General features: G+C 47.7%; 1 protein-coding gene across 5 annotated transcripts in view; it reads left to right on the top strand.

Moving 5' to 3' along the window:
* Positions 1–24,627, top strand: part of FAR1 (fatty acyl-CoA reductase 1) — a 626,193-nt gene that overhangs the window by 370,317 nt on the left and 231,249 nt on the right. For all 5 annotated transcript variants that reach the window (XM_086955913.1, XM_086955915.1, XM_086955916.1 and 2 more), the window contains one exon: positions 19,656–19,723. In XM_086955913.1, coding sequence (XP_086812039.1) covers positions 19,656–19,723 — 68 coding nt within the window. The remainder of the gene's footprint in view (positions 1–19,655; positions 19,724–24,627) is intronic.

Here is a 24,627-nt window from a genome sequence, read left to right as displayed (position 1 = left end):
GGCCATGGGCTGGTGTGACAGCGTGTGTGCCCGGCAGCGTGGAGCTGTATGCCATTTGCCAATCAAACAAAAAACAGAACACAAAACAACTTTCTCGTAACCCAGAGTCCCCATTGTAACTCCCTCCCTCTCACAACCTCACCCCCCCACCCCCCCTTGACCACCTCCAGGCAACATGACATGGAGGTAGACTCTAGGGCAGGTGGAGGTCTGTCGCCCTCCCTCATCCAACTCAGTCCACAAGTTCCAACTCCTGTGGGTACCCCTGAACCATCAGGGTCGAGCCCTGAAAAGACGTGAACTTGGGAGTTAAAACCCTTAGGAAAGAAAGTAAAAAAACAGGCAAGGGAAGAAAAAGGCAAACGCAATCAAATAGTGAGAATTCAGAAACAGAACAAGCAAGGGGGGGGGCTTTCCAACTTGCGTGCTCCAGGCATGTTATATCATCGCTGGACTCTCATAAATTAGAGTCCAGGGGGCCCCCCTGAGATGCCACAGCATCCAGCGTCTGTCCTTTTTCCAGTTCATTTATTTCCATTGCCAAAGGGTGCAGAGACTGCTGTCCGCTTCCTCCCCTTCAGATGAGGTACCCTGCGGATCTTCTTCCCCCTTGGAGCGTGTTTTTCTCGCCAGACATTGAAAGTGAGATGCCGAGGGTCGGTGGGGGTCCAGGGAGGCTACGCTCAGACGTCTTTGCCTTGTATGTCCAGCCGTGTAGTATGGAGTTGCAGCCAAGGAGCGGGCTCCCTGTCGAGAGCTATGTGACTTCGGCACCCTTCCAGGGCTCCTTGTGGGCCGCTCAGTCATATCCACCTTCGGTGCCCCAGACTCCCTCCGTGTCAACGTTGGGCAGTCTTCCAGCCATTGCCACGCCTCCTCCGGTGACTTGCCCTTATAGATCACTTTTAGTTTTGCTGGAAACAGTAGCATTTATTGGATTTGGAGGTCTCGCAGTTTGAATTTTATCGAGTCACAGGAGCGACTCTGCCGCTGTACTTCCTGACTATAGTCCGGGAAAATCATTATATGGGCATTATCGAGACGGATTTCCCTAAGTTTTCTCGCTTCCCGTAGTATCATGTCTGTCCGTAAAATTTAGGAAACTGGCTATGACCGGCCTGGGCCTTGCTCCCACTGGTGGTTTAGCCAGTAGCGTGCAGTGACCCTTTCAATGATGATACAAGTCGAAGATTTCTCCTTGGGGGGAAGGTGCGCAGCAGCCAGGAGTGAAGGAATTTCGCCATATTGGCACCCTTGATTCCTCCTCTAAATCCCACAAAGCGGAGGTTTTTGCATCTTGCCTTGTTTTCTGCATCGTCCACCTTCCACTGTAATTGCTTATGAGACGTTTGGAGCTCTGTCATCCCTTTTCTCAGGTCTTTAAGTGTGTCCTCCGGGTCACCTGATTTCGTTTCTGATTCTGTCACTCTTGCCGCCAGATTTCGGAGGTCCTGTTGCAGGAGAGTTACTTCTGACCCCACTGCTCCAATCTTGTTCTCTAGGGCTTTGCGGGAGGCCTGTATTGCGTTTATCAGCAGGGCCGTAACCGAGCGGGTGGCCATAGAGTCCTCCTCCGGTGGGGGGCCCAGCGATCTAATGTCCCCTGCTTGGGAGGTTTGGGGTCCTTATCCCTTGGCTTGCCCATGCTGCCTCGCCGCACAGCATGCACCCCCAGGAACCTCTCTAATACAGTGCCGTTCAAGCCCGCTCCTCAACCCACCGCTCCCAGGCCTCATGGTTGGAAGGTCTTCCTCTGTACTTATTCGGGCCTTCAGCACACAATCGCCATGAGGGAGACAGGTGGGGGGGAGAGGGGTCAACCAGGTAGGGGGCAAACCGGTATCTCTGCAGCCTCAATTGGTCGGGTCTAAAGGGGCCCGGGGCCAGAACCACCACAGTAGTCCAGCCTCGCCCAGGCAGATCACTCAAAGCTTGCGTAGCTTGGGGGGAAGGGTCATGCAGTGAAGCGCTGGAGACAAGGCCTGCACGTCTCTCCGTGTGACTCGCCAATCATCTTTGTTGGGGACTGCTGGTCATTGCCTGGGGACGGATCAAGGTAGGGGGCCCTCGCAGTCCGAGCACTCCTTCACACGATCAGGGGCTATTCCTACCTCTGACCGCCGTGAGGATCGTCACGTTCCCCTTCTTCCAGGGGCTTTGTGGCCTACAGCGAGCTCCTCACTGCCTCCACCTTGAGCATGGGACCCCCTGCCCGACCCCTCGGGCGCCACTCTTTCCACTGACTGCCACCGCTGGGCCTCAACCTTCACCTGCCGCTTCTCCCCGTACCTCTAGGCCGGCCACCTGAGGCGGTTTCAGGGCCTCGTGAGCGTGACCCCTCTTGTTTCAGCCTCGGGGATAGGGTTTCAGTATTTCTCCAAGCCCTCACCGCTGCAGGTAGCCTCTTCTGTCCGCATTTAGCCACGGACCGCGGCAGCCGCTCTGCGGCATCCCCCTACGTAGTGCCTCCCAGCTGCTCACTTCGGAAACTTCGCCCGTCTCTACCTGCCTATGCTGCCCGGCCCGGCGCCTGCACCTCCACTCTGTGTCTGGCGGATGTCCGGAGCAGAGGAAGAGCTCCTTAGGCACTCCGCAGCTTTTGGTGGCTTCTCCGGTGGTGCGGCAATGCAGCGCCAGGCATGCACCACTGCAGATCTCCTCTACGGTCCCCGGCCGCCTCACCGTTCTTCAGTGTCATGGCGCCGCCATCTTGAAGGCCGCTCCGGGGTCCACACACCGGCCTCTTCTGCAGCGGATTATCGACGATACGTGTCTCGTTCTCGCTACCTGGTGCCATCGGAGTGGGTATAGAACCCCCGGGATGCGCTTGTGTCGGTTTTAGAGACCTCACCCCGCCAGTATATATGTCGGATTACTTCAGCTTGCTGGAGCAGAGCTGGAACACGTCTCACTCGGCCATGTTGCTGGCAACGCCCCTCCCCCCCAATCCCGGAGTTAACGCAGGAACGCCAGCCTCATTTGAGCGGTCTTTTTTACACTATATGAGGTGTGCAGTTTCGGCTTTTCAGGTCTCCAAGCCCATTTCCCCTCCATTCGTCAATGCAGGCTTCTCTCCAAACACTCCTCTAGTTGTCTAACCTCTCAGGGCGAAACTTGGAGGTGGAGAAGGGAGCCGAAGTGCAGATGTTGCCCCAGGGATGTCGGGCGGGTTCAAGGCGTTTGCACCAGCAGGATCGCCTGTTAATGTTCTCCCCTCAGTCTTCCAGTCCCCAGCAGAGCTACCAATTGCAGGGAAGAGGGGAAGCTTCTCGCCGGGATCGTCAGCGCTATTGCGGTCCGTCCTTAGAGGTACATTGTAGGTGGCCTACTCCACTGCCAGGACGACCGGCCCTTTGTGATTGACGGGCCGATTTACTGTCAGTCTTTTCCTTCCCAGGCAGGTACAGCCAAGACGGGGGGCCTCCCCTGAAGGTGCCGTCCAGCGGCTCCCCCACGGGCATGGGGCTTCCCCGAAAGCACCCGGTCTCCTTACGTCCCCCCCAGCCTTCAACTCAAATGCCTACGGTGGTGGGAAGGGTTCCCTCCCGCTGCTCCCGCTGCCACTGATGTGGCAGTGTGGAGGGGTCTCCGAGTAGCCCGCGGAGGTAGGCCAAAGCAGTATTCTATCACTACCTAGCTGTTATAGCGTTTTTACCGGTGGGGACTTCCCAGTTTCTTGCCTTTTCTTCCCAGGCTGCAGTACTTGGGTAAAGGGCGAGGGAGGGGGCCCTCCCTGCACCGGCGACTTTGGTTCTGTGGCCAGGCCTCTCTCGTCCCCTGTGGCCCGGTCACCTCTCACCTCGTTCTGTTCCCTCAGGGCTCCCATTGGGCCTGCTGCGTTTTAAAGCGAGCCTCTGGGTCCGGCACCAGTTCCGGCGAATCCCCGCGGTAACTAGTCACCTTGTGTCGGTCTCTTGAGGAGAGCCTCTGGATCAGGTGTCAACGCCTGGGTGTCGTCGTTGAGCTGGCCCAGCTGCAGCCTCCTTTCCTCACATTGTGGCCACAATGTGCCCGGCCCCTTGAATAGGTCGCCGTTCTTTCTAGTTGCCCCTCCACTTATGGCCAATAGTGTTTCTTTGTTCCCCTCATGCCTTTGGGGTCATGTTAAACCGCTGCTCCATTCTAATGATGTCTGATTTAGGAGATTGTCTCAGGTGGCTGCAGATCTCCATTAGTGTGCTGCCATCTCGGCTGGCGGTTAGCCACGCCCTGTCGATACAGTCATATTTTGTGCCTTATCACCCACCCCACCCAGAATGGAGAATCCCAGACATTCGGGCTATGATATTTCTGTTTCAGTTTCTGTCCTAGGTCTCAGTTAGGATGGCGTTGAGGCTGCTAGATCGCCAGGCACCCTGCATCATCCAGCTTACCAGACTTATGGGCTTCACAGTGGGATCTGAAGTCCCAGTATGCACAACAACAGGGGAATGTATTGATTACAACCAGGTTTTAGTGAGGACTGCAAAGGATTGCAGTGATGGATGCTAGACGATGATCAGGCCAGTGGCAGAACCCTCTCCTTACCTCATCCAGAGCGAACAGTGGTAATGGATGCATCACTATTGGGCTGGGGAGGCCATATATGTGAGGTGGAGTTCAGAGGACTCTGGTCACTGGGAGAAACCTGTCTCCACATGTTGGAGTTGCAGGTGATCCGCTTTGCACTAAACGCCTTCCTTCCATCCATCATGGGGAGGCTAGCACAGGTACTGACAATACACCCACCACCATGTGGTACTGCAACAAATAGGGTAGTCGTGAAGTTCCTATAAGCCTATGTAGGATCTGCACGTTTAGACAACATACACTGTAGGCGTCCAAACTGATTCCAAACACCCCCACCAAGTAGGTCAGCGTGTATACCAGCTAGCTCACAGTGCCACTAGAAACTCCTCTTACCGAGGAGAGAATAGTTCTTGGCAACTATTGAACATGACAACCCTGATCCCTCAGAATCGTGGAAACAGTGCTACTAGTCGCTCAGTCACTCGTGCTCACTTTGTCTCAGAGAGATACACAGAATAAACAGTGGGGACGTTTCTCAGTAAGTATTTATTGAACCAGCGTCTTAAGTGTAAAATAGGTGTACTGAAACAACCGGTTCAGTAACCAATATAAATGATTATGAGCACTAACAGAGTAAAAGGGTGGTAGATTGCTACCATAGTGCTAAAACGATAAATACTGGCACGTGTAATAAAAGCGTACTCCTACGATGTGTGCCTAACTAGAAGTACCTGAATGTACCTTGCATGGATGTGGGTGGAAAGCCTAGAATCCCTCTAGAATCCAGTCAACCCCATTACCTGAAGTTAGAGACTGTGGTACCCCGTTCTGGGCTCAAGGTGGACATCCCGTAAGGGATCTCAGACCACTGCTAACTGGAATGTCTGCGTGCAGAAGCCTCAGCGGCTTGCGTCAATGTGTCGGCATGGAAGTCCTTTTTTCCTCTCCCTACTTTTGCATGAGATGGTGTGAATACCCCATGAGACTATATACCTCACTGTGTCATGTCAAGCTAGGATGATGGAAAGAATGACCCTTGTACATAGTTTTTATGCAGAAGATGTTCGGCCTGCTATCCAGCTGTAATTGCATGAATCCTCCTGCATAATGAAGGAGCCTTGGGCCTTTCGGAGAGATCCCCAGGTCCTCTAGTCATTACCTCAGCTAGGTAAAAGGTCAGTCCTACGAACCGTTCAGTAGTGCAATATGAGGGCAATGTAGTACCTGAGCCGATATTGGGAAACCTATATGGAACATAACAGGGTAGTGTGTGGTTTTGGGTCCAGTACATGAGGCTCTGTGCTTCTGCAAGTGGCTGAGTCACCAGGGCATTTCTCTTGTCATGAACCACCGCATTGAATCTCTAGTCGCCATGGCAGACAGTCTGTCAGTGCCTCGCAGCTCACAAATGGCAGTTACTCCCAGAGGTGGAACAGAGTGTTTTTAAACAATGGGGAGAACCCTGTTCAATCTTGTTGACATTGCTGAGAACTTTCAATGTCTGCGTTTTTGTTAGATGGAGTTCCCAATTTGGCTCTGTTGGAGACTCGTTCTTCCTAGATTTGAATTGAGGACTCCTGTATTCCTTTTTGCCTCTAGCTCTCTTGGTTCTAGTTCTAAAGAATATCAAGGCTGGCATGGCGCAAGTCATCCTGGTGACCCCAAATTGTGCCAGGAGTGTGTGCTGTATCCAGACCTCATTGGCATGAGCATCTGTCCTCCAATCAATCTGCATCTTTGGGAGGATCTACAATTGTAGCAACAGGTAAGAGTCCTGCTTACTGGTCTTCTGCACTTTGTACATTCATGCATGGAGATTGAACAGCAACAGCTAGTCTCCTTTGTTCTTAGTGAGCTTATTGATGTGATTCTCGAATCCTGTTCATCAACAAGATCCATATATGTAGTCACAAGGACAAGTTTGTGGCTAGGTGTAGCACCCATCAGATTGAGCGGCTACAAGGGAAGTTGCTGGATGTGCTGTTATTTGTTTTTTTTGTTGGCCCATCAAGGACTTGCATTGGGCAGTGCTAAAGGCTACATTTCATCATTGTTCAAATTGCCATTTGTGATGAGATTTCTTAAAGGTTTACAAAATGTTCAAACTGAAGCGATTTGTGATGCCACAGTGGGTCTTAAATATGGTCCTCCCTTTTCTAAAGTGTACCCCATTTGAGCCCATGCACAGCTGTATTCAAGACTTTTGATGCTGAAATTGTTTGTTTTCTGTTTGTGATCACATCAGCTCATCATGCGAGTGCACTACAGGTCTTCGCGGTCCCAGCTGCAGTGTTCTTGCCAGACAAGCTGGAGATGAGAACTCAAGCTGCTTTTCTGGGAAGGTAGTAACACTTTTCTGCACTGGGCATGCTAGCATTTTTTTAACTTTCTTTCCCCCGCCTAGCCCCTCGAAAATGGAGGCGACAGTACATTTTTGGGACCCCACAAGAGCCCTCGGTTTTCTACATTGATCGTACCAAGGACCATCAGGTGGATACTCAATTTTGTGGAGTTCTCTGGAGCAAACAAGGATAAAAAAGTGCAGAAAGGAACCATCTCTTGGGGAACAGTTTCCTGCATAAAAATCTGCTAAGAAGCAGCTACCTGATGGATTTTGTGCGTACATTCCAGCGGAGCCAAGGCTGCTACTGTTGCACTAGCACACGGAGTTCCTACCCTGGATTTCTATTGGGATGCTACCTGTGCTTCGGAGCACATGTTCAAGAAGCACTATTGCCATGCCAGTCTGGTCAGTCGGGATGGACATTTTGTATATCTGATAGACTACTAGCCGCAGATTCCTTAACGTAGATTTATCCCCAGGCACCATACTGGATATGGATAACTTTTGCCACAGCATCCCTGCGCGCCAGGGGGTGGGGGTGAACTGCATTGCGTGACTCTTCCCAGACGACGTCCGTGCATGTGATGTCAGCAAGGTCACATATGTCCCACCCTGGCGCGCCTACATCAGTTCTTTCCTTTTCCGCGTGCAACCCGGATCCGGTCTCTGCTCTGGGCCGGTTAGGTCCCCTTTGACTTTCCCTTTGTGGTATCTGTGTGGAACAGTGTGCGAATGCCTTCAGGCTTTAAGTCTTACACGTCGTGTGGACGTCTTATGTTGGCAATGGACAATAGTCTCATTTTCATGTGGTGTTTGGGGGAAGATCATGGCTCCCCTGATCTTGAGGCGTGCCAACAGTTGAAGTCGCAGCAGGAGCGCCGGTTGAAAATGCTCTTGCCGCGTTCAGCTTCGGCGGAAGGTGCCCGAAGCGGCCGCCGTTGTCTTGGTCCTCATCCCTCTCCTGCGCCCCACGAGCGTCGCTTTCCGGTGGGTAAGTGTTGCAGTTTGTCCCCGAGGGCTGGTTTTCAGACCTTTTAGGGGCTTGGGCTCTCCGCGGGTGATGCAGCCCGCGTCTCGTCCTCCTATCCACCGTTCCCGGTGAAGGGGCGTTGAGAGCCCAGATAAAGTCATATGCGGCAGCTTTCCAGGCCTGGCTGGCTTCTACTCCTCCTTCCCCCCCTCCTAGGACGTCGGCGGATCCCTTGCATTGCGCTGGGCCCTCTGGCGTCGCCAGCAGCTCAGGCCCCGGTGCAGACTGGTTCGGCTCCAGGCTTGGAGGATGTGGTGCTGTTGGGGTGCATCCCTTTGGGGGTCCCTCCTTCCCACCACGGCGCATCTGCTTCGCCCCAAAATCCTGCAGGAGTCCCTGTGGTGTCGCAGGAGGTCGCCGTGGCTCTGGTCGCATCCCCGGGCCCCTCTCTGTCCTCTGGACAGGGGGCAGCCTAGTTTACGGCTGAGGTAACGCCGCTACGGTGCTGGCAGCTGCTGGCCCAGGCGGCACCACAGGGGTCGGTGGAGCCCCTCGTCCTGCTATGGGTTGCGGCTGGAAGGGGACCCCTTGCCCCCCCTCCGGGCCCCTCTTGTCCCACCACGCGGTCGGCTGCCTCGTCGGAGGTCGAGTCGGAGGTGGGGTCGGCCGTGGTTGTGCTGCATGGGTCAGCGGACCCCCTACGTCCCAGTCCCGGTTGATGCTGGCGGAGGGCTTCTCGTCACTCTCCCAGTTTCTCTCGTCCCTCCACGCAGGCGGCTGCCTCGTTGGAGGTCGAGTCCTTTGGGCGCTTCGGCTCTGGCCCGCTCTGGTCCCCAGTGCTGTGTGACGTGGAAGAGGCCTGTCCTGTGTCTCACGTGGTGTTGGATGGTGATGTCCTGCCTCAGGCGGCAGACTCTATGGCGCCGGACAGGCGTCTGGTTGCGGACTCCTCTTCGGACGCAGCCTCTTCTCAGGAGGTTGGGTGCCTGATGGTGTCGTCCTCACCGGAGACGGGCTGCCGCATGGTGGCTTTTTCCCCGGCATCATCTAAAGGCGGCTCCCCGCTGTTCCCGAGGCCACGGCTTTCGCTGGAGGAGCACCAGGTCCCCCACTCCTTGATCCCTCCTAATTTTCAAATCTGGCCTTTGCCTGCCCCTTTTGGCTTCGGGGACAGCCGCCTTAGTTTGCAGCCGTCGCCCAGGGCGGAGCTGCTTTCTCCGCCCTGGGCGGCCCTACGGAGGTTAGTGCGGCCTTCGCTCGCGCTGTCCACGGCTGTGGGTATTTTGCGCATGGGCGATCCGGCTGCTCATTTTCCTGCAGATCTTCTGGAGGTGCTCCACCAGGGCTCTGTTGGGAGGGAGCTGTTGCTTCCCTTTGAGGGTTTGATCCTTTCTTCCCTGATGGGGACATGGGGGCGTAGCGCCACATGGGACCCGGTGCCCTATCACCTCCTGCACCGGCACCGCCGCGTGATCCGGCGTGCCTTTCCCTCCGCCCCTTTGCCTCCAGTCCACTTTTGGGGACTGCTTTTCCCTCCATGCCACCGCTGTTGTCTCCACTGTGCTGGGAGGCCCACTGGCTGGACTCATGGGGGCGCAACATGTTCGCCTCGACCTGCACCGCTTTGCGTCCCTTAACACCTTGTGTGTTGGCCAGGGCCACCTCTTTGTGGGACTCTGCTGAGCCTTTGGGATCCGTCGCTTCACAGGAGACTGTTCGGATTGACTTCCTGCATTATGCGTTGGATGGCCGGGAGCTTGCGGCGTTCATCCTTTGCTCTGGACATTTTGGAGGGTCTGTGTCGTGCCATGGCTTATTCGGTTGCCCTTTTCCTCCACGCCTGGCTGCGAGACAGTGTCCAAACCCCCCCGGTTCTGGCTTGGACGGATCATTCACTAGTCACATACTCTCTGCAGTTGCAGGGTAGAGTTGATGTGTCCCGCCCAGCCCCAGTGGAAAAACTGCCTTGGCATAAGTTGGACCATGATGTGTTAGCTACCTGGTTAGCGGAGCATAGACCCCAACTTCCCCCAGATATTGAGGCGGCGAACTTGTGTTTCCAAGACTGGCTGTTGGCCGGTTTGGATAGTTGCATCCCGGCCAAACGGGGTGGAAAAGGACGTGGGCCATCAAACCCTTGGTTCAATGACTAGCTAACGCAGGCAAAAAAGGGGTGCAAGCAGCTGGAGCTTTCCCCAATTCCATTCATCTATTGCCCCCGTGGGTCTGGAACTGGCCAATCTTTCTCTGAGGCTAGCCTCTGTCCCCAGGGCGTGGAAGCACGCTAAAGTCATTCCTTTGATGAAAAACTTGTCTCTTGACCAGGAAGATCCTGGCAGCTATCGCCCTATTTTCCAGCTGCCTTTTCTAGCTAAGCTGGTGGAAGCGCACGTGAACTCCATTCTATCTAAATGTATCAAAGTATAACATCTTTGATTCATCTCAGCATGGGTTTCGCCCACGCCATAGCACCGAGTCAGCGCTTCTGGCAGTAACGGAATCTATCCGGAGTAGGCTGGATGTGGGAGACTCTGTGGCCTTGATCCTGTTGGACCTTAGCGCCGCTTTTGATACGGTGTCTCATATGATCCTTCTCGAACGCCTCCGGGAAGTTGGTATCAGGGGCAGTGCCCTGGATTGGATTCGGTCCTTTTTAGCGGGGTGGTCCTTCCAGGTCTCAGTGCCACCTTTCCACTCCCAGGATTATGCCCTGTGCCAGGGGGTACCACAGGGCTCTATTTTAAGCCCGCTCTTGTTCAATCTTTATGAGAGACCCATGGCGAAAGTGTCTAAAGGCAGGGGTTTGTCCTTGGTGTTGTATGCCGACGACACCCAGTTGGTAATTGCCTTTTCTAAAAACTGCTGTGCCAACTTGGAGAAGTTTAAGGAGGATCTGTTGGTCATTTCAGATTGGATGAAGGCAAACTGTCTTCAGTTAAACACCAGCAACTCTGAGATTTTACTGTTTGGGAAGGATCAGGAACTCTGGCCTGAGCAGTGGTGGCCTCATCACTCATCACCTCTGGAATTGAATGTCTGCGTGGAGCCATACAATGCCATTTACACATGTGCATGGTTACTGGTTTTAAGTTTTCAGGTCCAGTCTGATGCCTGGGGGAATATTAAAAAGGTGAGGAATTTGCATTTAGATTGAGCATCCATCAGACAGCATTAACCATGTAAGTATCTTGCTAATCTGAAATTTGCTGTCTCCCAGAAAAGTTTGGGCACAAGCAAACTGCCTCCCACATCTCCTCAAAGTTGATTTTCTTCAATCTGAAGGACCAAAGATTGTGTACAAATATATAGCTCTTGGAGACCTCCTTTAATGAAACAAAACAATCGAGTTGGGGCCCAAGGGAGTTTAAAGACCAGGCTTTGACACGTTCCCAAATAACACTTTCCTACACACAAGTATCAAAGGGTCTACAGAGGAAAATATACGCTTAAAGTGATAAAGGCACCAAACGCAGACACTATATTTATCCTGTACCTCAAGGTTAAACCCCAGACCTCCGGTCACCACACGGAACCACCCTTCATCATTTGGGATTCCTTCTTGACCAAAAGATGGAACCCCTGCCCTTCACAGATGGGGACAAGATGGTAAACGCCCTCACCTGCTCAGACAGTTTTCAGTATGGTCGCTTTACTCTGTGTTAGAGTTCATAGATGAAACAAAGTGACGGATGTCGCAGTGCAAAAATAAAAGTGTAAGAAAATGGTGTGCTAAAATTGGATGAGGGAGTACTGAAGAGTTTTATTCTGGTGCTACTCACTCCTCCAATGTTTAAAAAAGGTCAATGACAGTTGGCTAAGGTAACTGCCTAGGTGTAATGAGAGGTCAACAAGTTTCAGCAAATCTCCTGGACAAATGTGTCCTTGTTTTCTTCAGGACCTACATGACTATTGCTACTGCAAAAATGTGAAAAAAACAAATAGTGTGATTCCGTAATTTATAAGAAATAAAGAGACAAGCTTAGAGATCACCTGGTTCCCTAGGTGTCCACGCCATGTCTTGTCTCAGACTGTGTGTGTCACTAAAAACACAAGGGAAAAGATATCAAATGAAAATGTAGGTGAACTATCACAGCGTATATGCAAAAATGAATGTCGATAAATATAAACAATTACATTCTGTATCTGACAAGTATACAACAAAAACTCGCTAGATGAGTGTATTATGATCATCATTTCGGATATAAAATTATATTCCAAAAAAGGGAGAACTACATCTTACCAGTATTGTAAGAAGTAGAGACCTGGTATGTAATTTATCACTAAGGCACTACGGTACCAGGCTGGTTCTGATAGCATTACGGGGCAGACCATGGTATTTCATCGTTTAAACCCACCCGATTTGTGCCCAATTTGAAGACCCATTTCTGTTCCTTCAATAAGAGGTATTTAGTCACATCTGTAACATGGGCCGGGATAAAGGGTTGTTCGAGAACTGTCCATTGGAAGGCTGTTGCGGGATGTCGTGCCTCTAAAAAGTGGTTGGTCAACTTGGTCGCCTGTCTTTTGCACCTTATAGTGCTTTTGTGTTTGGATATCTTGACCCTGATTTTGCGGGTGGTGAGATAACCCAGCCAAGAAATGGACCACAAGTGGCGAGATAACCCAGCACATAATTGCGGCTGTGCTTGGTTTGAAAATAGAAAGTAGAAAGAGAGAGCGTGCTGAAATGCGCTAAAAACATGGCCCACGTGTGCAGAGACAGACCTGGTTGGACCGGACCATGTCCATAGGAGTAAAGACTCGGAGCGCTGATTGTAGCATATGAAAAAAGCGCTGATTGTAGCGTGTGAGCTCTATTAAGCTATGGAAGAGGTATACCGATGACGTCCTGGTGGTGTGGCGTGGGTCTAGTGAGAGATGCCACTATTTTCTGATTTGGTTAAAAAGGAATGCTTTTCTCTGCTTTACAGTGGAAGTGGGAAGAGATAAACTTGCCTTTCTAGACCTTTCTAGGCACTTTAATATCCCCCTCATCAATCCTAGGGGGTCAGGAGGGGTCTACCTTGCCCCCTTTCCTTCATTTCCCCCTTCGTTTTTCACCACCTCTTGTCTCTCGATCCTACCGAGAGACAAGATGGCGGCCGCTCGGGACTGTTTCGAATGTTGACAGACACCGGAGAGCCAATCAGCTTCGCTTCGCGAAGTTCCGTTACGCGAACCGGGGCGCTAAGCGGAGCGCTGTCACAGATATATATATTTTTTTTAAAACGTTAATTTCTCAAAATCCACTGGAGCACATATATTGAGACATAGCAAAGGCACGTCGGGCAAACCATATCTACAATTTTGCCAAGTTTCGTGTAAATCCATTCAGCCGTTCGAGCTAAAAGTGAGTCCAACCGTCCTATGGAAAAATGAATGGGAAAAACACGTTTTGGTACCCCCCTTTTTTCTCGGCCCCCCCCTTGATGAAACCCCCCCAAATTTTCAGCGGCTGCTCAGAAACAGAATGTGCCATTTTCCTGAAAATTTCAGCCAATTCCGTCCACAAACGCCAAAGTTATTCGACATAGGATTTTTTTCCTATGGGATTTCTGAAAATTCTAACTATATATACCCTACTGGCTATCGCCAGTAGGTAATATATATATACTCACTCACTCACTCACTCACTCACTCACTCACTTTCTCCCCCGCCCATCCCGACGTCCGGGTGTGAATTGCTGCCGGCCAGTAGTATATTGTTTTGTAGGATTTCGTTTTGATTTCGCATTTCTTCTCTGTGACAGGCCTGTGAAACGCTCCGATTCACAGTGCACTGCTGATGCACTTAAGAGTGCGCGTTCAGTAGTCTGTGAACTCGAGTTTCCCTACTTTATTTTTCCTTGCAATATTATATAGCGCAAACTCGACAACATGGCATGAGCACAATTTACATTACAGAAGAACACATTCATTTGTGGTAGGCACAGGGAGACAAAGCGATTTGCCTGGAATCATAGGATGTTGAGCTGATGCCGAGATGCGAACATAGCTCCCCAGCTCTAAAGTTTGCAATTCTAGAACTTGTGGTGGGAGGTGTGTCTAAAAGTGTATGTCTGTGCTGGCCATCAATGAGAGACCTGTGCATTTTTCAAATGGGTTGTGAAAAAATATGAGTATGTTGGAGATGTGGGCCGCCGTGCCACTAATGTACTTACCGGGGGAGGGTAAACACCCATTGTTCCACAACTTTCTTTCCGCATACCATCACTCCGCATACTTTCATTACGAAAGTACCATGACTCCGCAATTCCATTATAACGCATGGCATTACATTTTATATGCTTTTACCACGCACACATTTACAACGAAATTCGTTGCAAATGCATGAATGGTAAAAGCATGTTTTTTTTAATGTTTGGGGAAGGTAAGTATGGGTATAGGGGTATATGTTTTGGGGTACTGAGGTATATGTTTTGGGGTGTTTGGGTATTTTAAGGGTTCAGATATCGTTTTGGGTTATGGGGTACAGGGGTAGTTTTAGGGTTCGGGGCTAGGTATGGGTTTTGGGGTATAGGGGTATTTTTAGGGGTCAGGGGTAGGTTTGGGTTTTGGGGTACAGGGTTATTTTTGGGGTAGGTTTGGGTTTTGGGGTACAGGGGTATTTTAAGGGTTCAGGGCTAGGTTTGGGTTTTGGGGTTCAGGGGTATATTAGGGTTCAGGGGTAGGTTTGGGTTTTGGGATACAGTGGTATTTTTAGGGTTCAGGGCTAGGTTTGGGTTTTGGGTTACAGGGGTATTTTTAGGCTTTAGGGATAGGTTTGGGTTTTGGAATACAGGGTATATTTATAGGGTTAAGATGGGTTAGTGTTTAAGGGTGTTGGGGTATTTTAAGGAGGGGTTATGATTATGGGATGCAGGGGTATTTAAAGGGAGCAGGGTGGGATTAGCACACGATATGAGGAAGGGCGGAACGTACCACACGCCCTCAGCGTTTGTCACGCCCCCAGCACACGCCCTCAGCAAAACGCAGACACGCCCACAAGGGACTACTTTCCTGGCACGGTTCTTTTACCTTTTAAATGTATACGGTGGGCGTCTGCATAGCCTATGTCCTTTTACTGCAACTGCCCTTTCCAACGCTATATTGGGTGTTGTGATTTGTGCTGTGGTTCCTGAGATTACCCGCCTCAAAGGTTTGGGCTCTCTCTTTATTATATTATTATAGTATAGTATAGTATATACACACAAGCTCCACAAGTAAGAGAAGCCTCCCACGAGGCTGCTGGTTTAAGGCTTCTTTATTTGAGAAGGCCTCCAGCGACAGGAGAGACGCAGTTCGGCCTACACAGCAGCCTTTCTCAGTCTGATGAGCGCCAATTTGATTGAAACATTTATACATGTTCCACTCATAGGCGTAGAAAAAATTCATAAACCTAGTTACATTGTCACACACTAAAAAGTCGCAAACTATACATCAGCCCAGGCAAATATATTCACCTTAAAGCATTGGGTATGGCTAGTGGATGTTGTTATAGCTGTAAACATAAACTCGCATAGTGCATTGAAATGTACAAAATAAATATATAATGCAACATAGAACCACTATACCGTATGTGCAACATTTAATTAATACATAGGTAATGTATCACCTACTTGTGTTGGAACGTGATTTATAATACCATTAAAACCCAGTGTTAAGCGCAAATCCCCTCAGGTAGTGCTAATAAAATAAATTGTTCTGCCTGGAGGAAATAAAACACTCTAAGAATAATTGACCTCTAAATCGTTACTTAATTGGCATGAAAGTATCGTGGGGTTGAGCCCATGACACACAGGCTTGTACTTTACACTGCGAGACAATATTGTTTGGTGTCGAAATGAAATAACACGAAAATACGCACTGGTCATCTCGGGGCAATTACAGCTGTGGACTGAATAGACAAACTATGAGGCTGAAAACACGTAATGTGTGATTTAAGACTTCAATGCCGACCTTTCAGTTATGTCTTGAATCTCGCAAGGACTGCTAGTTCCATAATGCCCCGTCATCTTAACATGCAACTCCCTTCAATACACTTGAAGTTTGTATGCAACCATACTTCATGTAGCATACAAATTTGAAGGAATATTGGCCAGATCATGTCAGCGCGCTGAAAGTTCCCAGTTCTAGCAGACCTAAAAATCCTACGTATTTTGCACTATAGAACAAATAATTTGGTGCCAAATTAAAATAGCACAAAAATGCGCACTAAGCTTCATGGGGCAATAACAGCTGTGTGCGGAGTAGACCTACTGAAAGGCCGAAAACACATAGTGTGTGCTTTAAGACTCCAATGCCAACCTCCCAGTTACGTCTTGCATCTCGCAGGGACTGCTAGTCCCATAAGGGGGGGACGTGGGGGGGGGTGGGGGGGGGAGGGTTGTAATATATATTTTTTTCTTGCTGGCTGTTCTAAAAAAAATATATACAAAATATGTATGTTTGTATGTATATGTGTATAAGACATTGCCTCATGACTTCGCTCATGCATGGAAGTATCCACTGGTTATGGTTTCATTGGAGATTCCCTTGTAGATGAACCAGTAGTACAGAGTAGAAACATTTCCATTTTTGTTCACACAGTAATGTCTTTTGTTGTATTGAGATCCTGCTATATTGGCTTTTTTTCAGCACTTATACACTTGACTGGGTTTATTACACCCAACTGCGGACATATTCTCAACATAGGGAACCGGAAAGGAATACAGCACACTTGTTGAAGAAAGGCAATTCACCCATTCGGGCAGATTTGTGAATGTCATGTTCTCATTTCTCCAGAATCTGTATCTTTTAGAATTCACCTTCACATTTTAGGGAGATCTGTGGGACTGAAAGCAAATTTTCAGGGAAGATTTTCTTGGACACCCATTAAAGTCTTCACAATTGCCATTCCCACTTGTGTACTTTTTATATCACAAGAGGATGATAACATCCAGAGCATGAACACTGCACCAGACATATTAAAGACATTTAACTTCAAGAAGACCCTCAGGCCTATTTAAGTGAACTGTTACAACAAGCACATGGTTCATACAGCTTCTGCTTAGCATGAGCAGTCTGTTTTTGATCAGGTCTCCCAACTGGAATGGTGGTCATCTACCATCAACCTTTCTACCCATCTATAAATAACTCCATCATGTCTGACTCAAGGTTTCCCCTCTGAAAAAAGGAACAATGTCCCTCTTTCAGGTGATGCTCAAATAATGTAAATTGTAAAATGAGCTTAGTATGAATAATTGTTCCCCGTTGAGGTATTAGGCTCTGCTTTCAAGCACTCCACCCACAGGATCCAAACATTTATATCTAGTCAGCCCGCTTTGAATAGTTCCATACTGTGAAACATCAACAAGTGAGAACCATGGACATGGAGTATGTTTACTCTGCATCCAATGTTCCCAAAATTCCACTAAGAAGAGCATGTGTGTATTGATCTGCAAGATGTATAATATCATATACCAATTTCAAACTGGCAAACACACAATCTGCAATACATTCATTTATTTTCTTAACTATCCATAAGTTCAACAAGATTTCCAACTAACAATCATAGAGCCTAGTTTAGAATAACACTTCTGTGGAGGAGCTCTATACTTCTACAGAAGGTGACAAGTTGCAGCCTTAACAGTGGCAGATATGAGGACTTTTTCGTCTGCCTTTTAAAATAGTCCAGGTACCAATGGAATACTGCTTTGAAACTGTTATGTTACATTAATATGTATTTGATTGAACATACCTGGACCATAGGTTTCAAAGTGCTGGAGTGATAATTTTAAATTATTTTATCTTGCTTTATTTGAAGGGTTCGAGAAAGGAACTAAAGGCTCATGAATTGGCATGTTGCTCTGTATTGTCTCATTAAACCAAAAAGCAGCTCCCTCCCACCTGGGTGCACTTGTAATCAGGGAAATTAGAGTTTATTTAGCAAAATGCCAGTCTGAAAACAGCTGCTTATGAAGAAAGGAGCATGACTTGGCAGAGAGTGATGATGACCCTGTCTGATTTGGTGTAAGGCAATCTGAAGAGGACAAGAGTGAGAGGATTGCTAATTCCAGTCACCAATCTTGTTTCTTTGTGTTCTGAAAGGTTTGGAAGTGCCTTAACAAATATTTCTGAAGGCGGAGGTAGATGACTTTCTCTGAGAAGAAACGACTAATTGTCCCCCTCTATTTGGCTCGTACTGGCGATGCTCACATAATAGAAGACCAGCCCTTCTCAGATTTCAATTTTAGAACTCCTGTGAATAACTTTCTTGAGGCTTTTCTAAGAAATAATTTATTTGCAATTGAAAAATCTGGGAATGTTTTTGGGTAGTATGATTATAGAATGTAGGGTTACAATAATACAGGCTTTAATATGGGTCCTACACAACATTTCAAAACTGTTTCTTTGAGCACATCCCTTTTTTCTTCGAATGTTGATACCAAATTTCCTTATAAATGTCTCTTACTTTCAACTTACTTTCAAATCCATGGTCTGAATGTCATATGCTGTGAAGAGGTTGTTATAAAATGGTCCTTGACTATTTATTCAAAGCGATCAAAAATCTCTGGGTAAAAATAACTATTTTTTTGGGGCCATGTCTAAACTACCACCGTTGCAGGCAAGGTACCAGTTGCAGATAGTGTAAAAAATGTACATATTGCCAAAATATAGTGGAGTTTATTTCTGAAGATCAATCAAGTCTTACATTCTCATGACACTACCACCTGCACTCTATCCAAATGGATCATGTATCTGTAGGCAATCTTTTTGGTTACATTTCTAATTGCCTTCCTTCGTTTTCAGGGCGCTTTTTCACTTGGCCTGCACACTTCCATGTGTTAGGGATGTGCTTGCTAAACATTAAAGATTTCATGATGCTCAAGTAACTTACTTTATCTGGTTATCCATTATTTCAATAGTTGAAGATTGAAATATTTATAAAGTAACCCCTAAATCTTATCTTTTGATCCCTTGCAATGGCTTAGGTCTCAATGTGTTCTCATTAGTTGGAAATGGCTTTGCTCATATTCATATTCAAAGCCATGTGGGTGGAAGATATGTGCTTTAAATGTGCTGATGAAATTCAGTTTGCTATAATAAATAAATCCCAATATAATTTACATTTTCCTTAAAGAACTTTGATGCACATCGGTTGACTTTTATTTTTACCTTTATTTGGGTATTTGGTGTGTATGGCACATAACCTCTATAGTTCCCTTTATTTGTTATAGTTCCCTTTATTTGTTCCATTTAGATGCCATTTGCATACGGTTTTTCGCCCCTTTGCCTCACTGTTCCCTCATTATGTGATGGCGCAATATATGAATCCAAGTTATTCCAAAGAATATTCGGTTAGCAAATTTGTTACTTATTTCTTTGGAATTAGTAGATGAGGAAAAGGCAAATTTGATGGATTAATGCTTCACCTTAGTACTTGCTTTCCAGAAGTTATATTTCTTCCTCTTAAAAGTATTCCTCGTTTGTAATTTGAGCCTGACATAGCTTGTGCCTCATTTGAATACTACAGTTATAGATTGTATACAGATGTGTGAGGCATCCTTTGCAGACATTTGAACACATGAAAAGTCATGTTCAATTATTTTCCGGTAGAAAAAATAACTCGCTGTGAATTTTTACTATACAATGTGGATCACCTTTCATAACCAACCTCTCATCATAAATTTAGACCAGGTTTATGGTTTTGTCAATGTCGATATGTTAAAATTGGCACTTTTCTCAGTTGTCATTTTTCTGAAACATTTCTGCTGCGTAGATTGAAAAGGATCCAGAAAATGAAAATGCTTTTATGGTGTAAGGTTGCCCTACCTTTGTAAATTGTATACTTACATTTGTTCTCTTTTTCAGACCGAGGAACATCATAGTGTATAACTGCACAACAGGCGGCACCAATCCTTTTCACTGGGGTGAAGTTGGTATGACATTTATTTCTCTCTTTAAGTTATTTTAAGTCTTATTTAGTTTTGGTTTCACAAAATGATGCATACTAAAGCATATTGGTATTTTTAAGTATAAAAATTGTGCCTAAAAAGTTGGAAAAATTGTCTCGAGCATGTTTTTATGACTGTAGATATTCTGTACCTGTAAGGTGCCTGCTAAAATAGGAAACCTCTAAAAAGAAATGTAATTACAGAAGTATTTTAAAAGTCTTCCTTGAAACTGTACCTAGTTGTAGAAATGTATTTAAGCATGATGCCAGTTACAGCTAAGTTAATTTAGTTTTTGCTTCTCTGAGCAAGTCCTCCATCACTTGAATTCTTTTCTAGAAACTCCTTCAGATAGTGTACGTTTATGAAGAATACTTGAAAGATATTCATACGTACATTAAGCATAGTAGCCAAAACGTTGTTACTGAAGGGTTTCTTGTTATAATTATAAATACATGTTTGTGGCATGTGTAGCTGTAGATATGAGTGCTCGTCATACTCCTGCCACGTAGTGTTGGGCTTGGACATGTACATCTTGTTTTTCTTTGAAGAAGTCTTTCCAGTCATGATGTAAATAGACTCCTCCTATGACTGTTAATGCGCATTCACATAGACTCCATAGTTTGACTGTGTTCTTCTGCTGTCGGAGGTAAGATGTGCTTCACCAGGACTAAGTGAACATCGCGGTGTTCTTCATCTGGGCATCTTGAGTCCTTTATTCCAAGTAGCCTTAGACAGTCCATCTGTACTTCCAGTTTTCATGGCCTCCATCGAATCTGCATTTTGGGGTTCTCGCCCTTCTGAGGCCTCTCCCGTTTGGTCCCTTATACAAGAGTGTGATCACTGTGATGGAGGAAACACCCCTTTGCTACTGTCTAAAGTGCTACTCTAAGTACTCGGGGGCAGATCAACATGCAGTTCACAACTTCTGTCGGTGGAGCATAACGAGGTCTCCTGCTCCACCTGCCTTCTGCTCCAAAAAGACCACCCAAAATGTTGTGATCGTCTGCTTACTCATCACGCCGTAGAACAGCACTGAGACAACAATACCCCTGACATCTTTGGGAAAGACGTAGATTCTAGAAGAAGAGTAAGCAGAAGGAGAAGCAGAGGTTGAGGAAGTAGCTTCCTTCCGCGCAGAATCCAATTTCCTCCTCATTCTCGAAGGGCCCGGGACAGCATCCGAAGACAACAACTGTGAGTACTAGTTATCACCACCAAGTCACTCACCGCACCTCCAAGGGCCAGGTGTCGAGCCCACATCGAGGACACAGCCTCAATTAGGTAAGCTGGGTCAGTTAGGTTGGCTGTTATCTACCGAAGACTTTGGAGCCGACTTCAACTCTGACCCCGCCATCGAGCCTCTGGGGTCTTGCCACTGACAGACACCTCAGAGCCATAATACTGGTCGATGTAGAAGACGATACCGAATCCAAAACAGCCTTCGGTACCCAGTTTGCCTCTCATGGCAGACTCAGAGGATCCGGGAGCTGATGATTCTTCAACGCCATTCAGGAGGAGCTGGATTCTCAACAGCTTAGCCTGTTCTTTCATTCCCAGATGGATAAAGTCGATACAGAGCCTCCACCAAAGGTGCAGAGGACACTCCCTCGCAAGAACAGTCTTACTTTTGAATAACTTGCATTGAAGTTCCATCCACCTCCAAATCTTAATAAGCGTCAAGACCGAGGTATAAGTCCTATGCCCTCAACACTTCCTCCTCCTACATTATCTCCCCTTCCTCCACCACCATATAGGCCAACAACTCCTTCCCCGGAGGATTCTACACATTTTTCATTTGGGGTGGGAAGCCCTCAGTACTTAGAACTATGACCTGGAACCCCAGGATGACCCATGAGACAATTATGGGAACGTCTCTACAGGTGAGAGAGACCCAAATTTTATTCTGCCAAACCTCTCTCCTGACCATTCCACTTCTTACCATGAGGTAATCCAGAGTCTCCACCTTTCAGAAGATGGATCTACATACAATTCCAGAACAGGAGGACTTTCTTGTGGAAACAGTCTCCCATACCCAGCAATTTTTGCCCAGGCATATAGGGATCACTAAGCCTATGAAAGAGGTCTTCAAAGATCTTATCAAGGCTGGGGCATATCCCCAAGGGTTGACTATAAATTGAAGCCCTCCCCCTATGATTTGTCCTACATTAGAGACACACTTCAACCAAATTCCTTGGTGGTGAAAATGGTTGGCTCACAATTTGCAACTTATTAGCTGGTTGCCTACTCTGTGGAATTGTTGTCTAGATGTGACTGTGCCCAGTGGGACGAAGAGAGAGACCTAATGCAGCAACCCCTACCAATTCGAACAACGGGCACAGGAGATTGTAGCCGAAGGGCAAACACTCTTCAGCACCACCATCAAATGTTCTCAATGCACCTGACACCGCTGTCAGAGGCATAAATCCCAGCGTCTTGAGTCGCAGACATGCTTGGCTCCATGTCTCTGGCTTCAAACCAGATGTCCAGCAGCATTTGAGCAACATGCGGTTTAATGGGGAACACCACTTCTAGCCTCAAGTTTATCATATGCTCTCAAAAGTCAAGAAAGACACAGAGCCACAGGAATGAAACCCCTCCAGTTTCATTGCCCTGTGTGACTTCATCTCTCACAATTCTGTGGCGGTGGTAAGACCACCTTCCCCAAGGCCTCCATCTTCTACCAGAGGCAGCAGCACCAACCACAAGCTTCTTGGGTGATTTTAAGGGTGCCTAAAGGCTTAACTGTTCCAAAGGCAGGCAAAATGGCGATGTGGCTAATTGAGCCACACACCTAAAGCAGTGACTTCATTTTCCCCCAATGCTTACGTGTCTGGGGTTGAGAGACGTTTATTTCTTACAGAATGGTGAAATATCACCTTAGACCAATGGGTTCTGATCATCGTAGGGCAGGGTTACAGTCTGGAGCTCACTGCCCCACCACCAAACATACCCCTTTCACCCCATCCCCCAAATGCACCCTTTCACCAGAATACCAGAGGCTCCTCCAAGAGGAGATACGCACCGTTTTACTCAAGGGAGCCAGTGCTCTTGCAACAACGCTGCAAAGGGGTGTGCTGCTTCTACTACCTAATTAACTAGAAAGACCGGTGCTTCAGGCCCATACTAGATCTCCTGTCCCTGAACAAGTGCATCATTTCGGAGCATTTCCACATGGTCATGCTCCAGGATGTCCTTCCACAATGGCAGCAAGTCAACTTCACAACCGCCCTCAACTTGGAGGATACCTTTTTCCATATCCCGATCCATTCAGCACATCCTGGATTCCTTCGATTTGTGGTAATTCTTGCAATTCAAAAGTTCTGCCCTTCGGCATACCCAAAGCCCCCCAGAGTTTCCACATATGCCTTGGAGTGGTAGCTACTTCGTCAGGGGTAGTGGTGTCCACATCTTACTGAACCTTGACGACTGGCTGATGAAGAATGCAGGCAAACAGTAGTGTTTGGCTTTCATGCAGATCACCTTGCATCTCCTTCACGATCTTGGTTTTACCATCAACGTGGACAAGTGCCACCTCCAACCCCTACAAATAAAGTTGTTCCTGGAGGCAATCCTGAACTCTCTTACTGGGAAAGTTTATCCCAGTCCCACACGGATCCAAGTCTTTCTGCCCCTTCTGCCTCTTTTTAAGCCAAATCATCAGCTCACAGGAAGAAGTGATGCACCTCCTCTGCATGATGACCTCCTGCATCGCCATTGTTCCCCCATTCCCCCTTAACACATGCTTCTGCTCCAAAGATTACAAGCGGAGGGTCTATTGTATGATCTAGTGTTGATTTGGGCCAGCAACAATCACTATTTGCTTTGGTGCAACTTCAGCAACCTGTTGTGGGCATGCTTTTTTTAGACTCAGTCTTCCACGTGACCATCGCCACAGGCGCCTCTCTCATGGGCAGAGGGGTGCATCTACAGAACACGACTGTTCACGGTCTGCGGACACCCCTTCAACAGACCTTCCACATAAACTATATGGAGTTCTTGGCAGTTCAATTGGCTCTGAAGGCCTTCTTCTGCCTCGTACATCACAAGGCAGTCCTCATCAAAACAGACAACTTGACTGCCACATACTGCCTGCAATACTAGGGAGGCACTCAATCTCCCAAACTCTCAGTGTTAGCGCTAGACATTTGATGTCGGGCAATCACTATAGAGTACACCTTCTAGCGGAATACCTTCCGGGAGTAAACATTGGCTTCACAGACCTTCTCAGGAGGATGTAGCCACAAATCCATTTATGGGAACCCTACCCTGAAGTTCTGCTCCTCTATTTTCTAATAGGGGCAATGCACTATTGATAAACTGGTCAGGGATATTTGCATACCCTTTTCCACTTCTAGATTTGGCAGACCTCCCTCGTCTTAGTGGCTCTTATGTGGCCAGGCATCTGTAGTTCACATTCTTTCTAGAGTTGTCTGTAGTCCCTCACTAGGGCACACTTAGAGCTCCTACAGTTCGGTTACCTTCGTTTTGCCTCCTGTCTGCTTGTCCATCCTTTGAGGCTCTCCATCCATCCCACTCCTTAAGCCTGCTATGTGGCAAAAGGGAAGAGGTTTGTCCACTACTGCTTTCCCAAACACATTGATGCACTAAAGCCATCACTGAAGTCCATTTTCTGTTACTATTTCATTTGCAAAGTTAAGGCCTGGTTTACATAGCCATTTGTTTACCATTGGCTGCAGTGGCAGCAGACAGAGTCCCAATTAGTAATGCATTTATGGAAGGACTAAGTCCTGAATAGGTTCATGGGACCACTTTTCACCCCCTTAATACTTGCCATCTTCAATTTCTGTCTTGAAAAGTAAAGTTTCTAGTCTCAATCATTTCCCTCATCCGTTTGAGCGAGACACAAGCTCTCATGCTGCAGGAGCACT

The sequence above is a fragment of the Lissotriton vulgaris genome, chromosome 2_1 (assembly GCF_964263255.1).
Source record: "Lissotriton vulgaris chromosome 2_1, aLisVul1.2, whole genome shotgun sequence".
In the NCBI taxonomy this organism is placed as follows: Eukaryota; Metazoa; Chordata; class Amphibia; order Caudata; family Salamandridae; genus Lissotriton; species Lissotriton vulgaris.
This window is presented reverse-complemented; position numbering and strand designations above follow the sequence as displayed.